Source organism: Oratosquilla oratoria, chromosome 11 (genome assembly GCF_046742065.1).
Source record: "Oratosquilla oratoria isolate Oo_2021 chromosome 11, ASM4674206v1, whole genome shotgun sequence".
Classification (NCBI taxonomy): domain Eukaryota; kingdom Metazoa; phylum Arthropoda; class Malacostraca; order Stomatopoda; family Squillidae; genus Oratosquilla; species Oratosquilla oratoria.
The window spans coordinates 26,257,228-26,262,227 of record NC_134787.1 but is presented as its reverse complement, the minus strand read 5'-3'; the positions used below and the strand labels follow the sequence as shown (position 1 = coordinate 26,262,227).

The following is a 5,000-nucleotide window of genomic DNA, read 5'->3' as shown; positions in this document are numbered from 1 at the left end:
AAAGGAGAGAATGCTGCTGCTGTGCATTACCCAGATATCCCATCATGAATTGCTCCAATTCCTCACTGCTTTAGATATCTCTTGCCAGTGCCACCTGCTCCAGGTGAAGTCCAAGACAAGTATTTTGACGAAGAGGAGGAGATGGATGCTGAGGACTTGTCTTACCTGCCTGAGGTACCAGAGAAAGTTCCTCACTTCCCAAATAAAAAAGAAGTAAATAACTTGGTCAGAGATATGGGTCTGACCAAGTCCAATGCAGAGATATTCATCTCCAGGAGGAAGTAGTGGAACTTATTCAAGGAGGTGTAGGTGACAAGTCAGAGAAGTCGGCACGGAACTTTTTCAGGCTACATTCTAAGGAATGGCCTCTGCTTCTGCCGTGATGTTCCTGAGCTGTTTGACGTTATTGGGGTGCTGTTTGTGCCCAAGGAGTGGCCGCTCTTCATAGACAGCTCTACTACATGTTTGAAGGCTGTCCTCCTCCACAATGGAATCAAGTTCCCGACGCTCCCCCTAGCCCATTCAGCCTGCATGAAGGAAGACTACTAGAGTGTGAAAGACCTCCTGGAAGTTCTGCAATACAACCAGTACAATTGGGAAATCATTGGAGAATTCAAGATGGTGGCTTTCCTGCCTGGTCTCAAGGGAGGCTTTATCAAATTCTAGTGCTTCCTCTGCCTTTGGGACAGCAGAGCCACCTCTGACCATTACAACAGGAAGAACTGGGAGCAGCTAACAGGATTTGTAGTTCGGAACCGGAACGTCATGTGGGAGCCACTAGTTGATCCCAGGACTGTGCTCATGCCGCCACTGCACGTTAAGTTGGGGTTGATGAAGCAGTTCATGAAGGCTTTCAACCAGGAATCAGCCGCTTTTAAGTACCTTTTTGAGTTCTTCCCCAAGTTATCTGAGGCCAAAATCAAAGGTGGGATTTTTGTTGGACCTCAGATAAAGAAGGTGCTTGAGTTTATGGAGTTCTCCAATAAGCTCGGTTGAATTGAGAGAACAGCCTGAAACTGCTTCATAGCAGTTGTCAAGGGCTTCCTGGGCAACCACAGAGCTGAAAACTACCAGCAGCTGGTGCAGGATCTGGTAAAGGTTTTTGGCGCCATGGGATGCAGGATGTACCTGAAACTTTATATGCTGGACGTTCACCTGGACAAATTCAAGGACAATATAGGCGCCTACTCAAAAGAACAAGGCGAGTGATTCCACCAAGATGTGAAGGAGATAGGGCGGAGGTACCTGGGAATGATGAAAATGAGAAAATGATGAGGGACTATATCTGGGGTCTGGTGCGGGAGTCAGACCTGGACTACAACCGCAAATCCAGTAAACCCAGTCATTCCTGACGTGTTTGAGTTGCTTTATAACTGTAGTTTGTTTTTACTTGTTTGTTTTTGATGAGCGCTTGTGTCATGAAATATATATATATATTCTGTTGATTTAATCATATGAACTGATGAATTTAATCTTTTTCTTGAAAAATATAAAAAATCGAAATATCAAAGTCCTGATCATAAACTTAAACTTCTAATGAAATGATAGTGCTTTTTTTTTTTTTTTTTTTTTATTAATGATGAGATATAACAGTCAAGAAGTGAATCTAATAGCAAATCTAAAGTGAATCTAATAACAAATCAAGAAGTGAATCCGGGAACAAAAATATATGAAACACGGTGTAATCGAATGTGAAGCGGGTGGAAAAACCTAACCTTCAGCAGACGCTCCATTCTGCCTCGAATCTCCTTGTTAAGAAAAATAAAACCATCTAGGTTTAACCAGAATACAATATACAAAAAATCTCTATCAGGAGCATCATTTTAGATACTCGTTTGCGGAGAGAGGGGCTTCACATGTAAACAGTAAAGATTCAAACTCTGTTGTTTACATTTTTGTAAAAAAAAAAAAAACAGACACATGCACTAGAAACGGTGGGAATTAATGAACATTTCCCCATTGGTACAACAGCGTTTTTATAAGGGCTGTAATTTATCAATGCTTCTATCTATAATTGCAATCATCCACTTAGCATAACAATGTATTGTAAACATCCATAAGACGTTCTCAAACATGTCTGCAGTGTATGAAAAAATACTATGATGATATAATTTTTCTTAGAGATTTTTTATTTACTCATTATTTATCTATTCTGTTGATTTCACTCTTTATCTATTTACTTATTTCATATGATTTATTTTCTTCATATTACTTTATATCAATTTAATTATTATTTTATTTAATTAATTTATTTTTATCTAATGCGTTCAATTGTTTACTTAGGTATCTATATGTCTAATTCTCTTTGTGGCGGAGGGAAGTAGTGGAGTATTAACCCCCACCACACACAATTACACACCACCCGTGCTCTTAAAAGCTCCTGAAAGACACTTCACGTAATCAATAAAAGTCGGTGAAGTTATCCTGCACGGTATTGTGCTACTTACCCCCTCGAAGGTGACGGTTGGGACGAAGTTGAGGTGCGGCCGGAGGTTCTGGGTCTTGACGCCGTTATTGTACAAGAGCTGGTCCCCTTCGGGACCGTCTGCGCATGCGCGGATGTCCTCCCATTCCAACCCCACTCGTTTGGCACACTGGAATTGAATTTTCATTTCGATAAATAATGTATTTTTTGTTTTATTTTACCTTGCTGTCGTTTTGATTGATTGATTTGTTTGTTTAATAATATGTTCACTGATTGATTGATTTGCTTATCTATTTACGAGTATCTAGTTGTTTTGTTTGTCTGCATGTGTGCCGGCCTGTCTGTTTGTCTGTGCCTGTCAGTTTGTATCTGTGTCTGTTTAATAATTATTATCATTATCGTCATTATCACTATTATTTTCTTATTATCATCATTATTACTATTAACATTACTACTATTATTATCAGTTATCATTAATATCATTATCATCTTTATTATTACTATGATTAATGTTATCATGATCATTATTAATCATTAATTATTATTACTACTACTACTATGTTATCATGTTATGCTATTATTATTATCATTATTATTATTATTATTATTATTATTATTATTATTATTATTATTATTTTACTTTACTTTTTTTTTATAGAAATGTCCCCTTTGGGGCTACAGGTATCAGGACTCCTAATCCCATCCCCCGTCCCCCCCCTTTTTTTTTTTTTTGCGCCTCTTACGACTCAAGTGGAAAGACTTGGTGGTAGCATTCTCGTCCCCCACCACAGGGTAGGCGAAAAAAAGGAAATGAATATTCAAAGAAATGGTACAGGACTGTAACAAGGGGGTGGGGGACAGCATAACGGAGGGACAGTCGCAATATAAAAATGTCATCGTTTCTCTATGAACAGAATTTTCCTCTATCACAGACAAAATGATGTGTGGCTCTGGTCCGTAGTGGCGCCCCATATAGACCCTAAAGTATCAACTGCATGCTACTTTGCCACAATAACATGCAGCCAATACCCCAGACTGGTAGCTGGGAGGTACTCAGGAGTGAAGAGGGGACGAGGGAGAGAAGGGGTGGCTATACTAGTAAGTGAAGAGATAAGTAAGAGTGTAGTGGAGTGGAAGGTTTCATCAAGGTTGATGTGGATGAAGGTGAAGCTGGGAAGGGAGATCTGGGTTTTTGTAAGTGCGTATGGGCCTGGTAGTGAGGAGAGCGTAGAGGAAAGGGAGGCTTTTTGGGTGGATATAAATGAGTGCATAGAAGGATTAGGGAGAAATGTTAATGTAGTTGTATTGGGAGACATTAATGCTAGGGTAGGAGACGAATCCATAGACGGAATGATTGCAAAGTATGGAGTTCCAGGTAAAAATCGTAATGGAAAATTGATGGTGGAAATGTGTCTTGAAAGAGAATTGATGATAGCAAATAGTGTTTAGGAAGAAAGTCAAGCATAAGTACACATGGGAGAGGGTGGTGGATGGAAGGGTGGCAGATAGAGCGTTAATGGACTATATATTGGTGACCATGAGTATGGTAGGAAGAATTAAGGATGTACATGTTCTAAGGGGAGAGAGTGGGGGAATAACAGATCTTTTCTGATGGAAGGTAAATTGAGAGTGGGGGAATAATAGATCAATTCTGATGGAAGGTAAATTGAGAGTGGAGAATAGGTGGAGAAAGAGGAAAAGGGCAGAAGGTAGGGAGGTACTAAGAGTGAACTGCTTAAATGAGAAAGAAAAGGAGGAGTATAAGAAGAAGCTGAGGAGTGGGAGGGAGTGAAGGATAGAGTAGAACTAGGATTGGAGGAGGATTGGGGATGGTTCAAGGAGGGAGTCATAAGGTGTGCAAAGATGGTGTTTGGAACAAGGAGGGCGGGAGGAAATAGAAGAAAGGGTAGTGAGTGGTGTGATGAGGAAGCAAAGAAGGGTGTAGAAGAGAAGTAGGCATTCTTTGATTGGCTACAAATTAGGCCGAGGGAATCGTATGAGAAGTACAAAGTAAAAAGAAGGGAAGTTAAGCATAAAATAAAGGAAGCAAAGAGGAGAGCAGATGTGAAGTGGGGTAAGAGTATGACAGAAAATTTTGAAAGTAATAAAAAAAATGCTTTGGAAAGAAATTAAAAGAAGAAGAGGAGGCGAATCAAGTAGAGAAGAAAAGGTAAAAGGTGCAGATGGAGAGATGATAATAGAAGAGAAGGCAGTGAGAGGAAGGTGGGCAGAGTATTTTAGCGAGTTGCTAAATGCGAAGGAGGATAGTGAGGGAAAGGTAGTTGCAGTGGGAAGCGCTAAGAAAATGAGAGTGATGTGTGAGGAAAATGGAGGAGAAATAGGGAAGGATGAAGTGAAAGCAGCTGTTAAGATGATGAGAGTAGGTAAGGCACCTGGGTTGGATGGATGCCATGCAGAATGTCTGAAGAAAGGAGGTACAGTTATGGTGGGCTGGCTGGTGAGGTTATTTAATGTTTGTTTAAGAGAGGATAGAGTGCCGGAGGACTGGAGAAGTGCCTGTATAGTTCCGCTTTACAAGGAAAAGAGGGACAAGTGTGAGTGTAGTAGTTTCAGA

The 5,000-nt window shown here is 40.2% G+C and overlaps 1 protein-coding gene across 4 annotated transcripts in view; it reads right to left on the bottom strand.

Annotated features, from left to right (window-relative positions):
- The window catches only part of LOC143029685 (uncharacterized), a 102,483-nt gene that overhangs the window by 2,216 nt on the left and 95,267 nt on the right, over window positions 1-5,000 (bottom strand). For all 4 annotated transcript variants that reach the window (XM_076192515.1, XM_076192516.1, XM_076192517.1 and 1 more), the window contains one exon: window positions 2,448-2,594. In XM_076192515.1, the coding sequence (XP_076048630.1) occupies window positions 2,448-2,594 (147 nt within the window). The remainder of the gene's footprint in view (window positions 1-2,447; window positions 2,595-5,000) is intronic.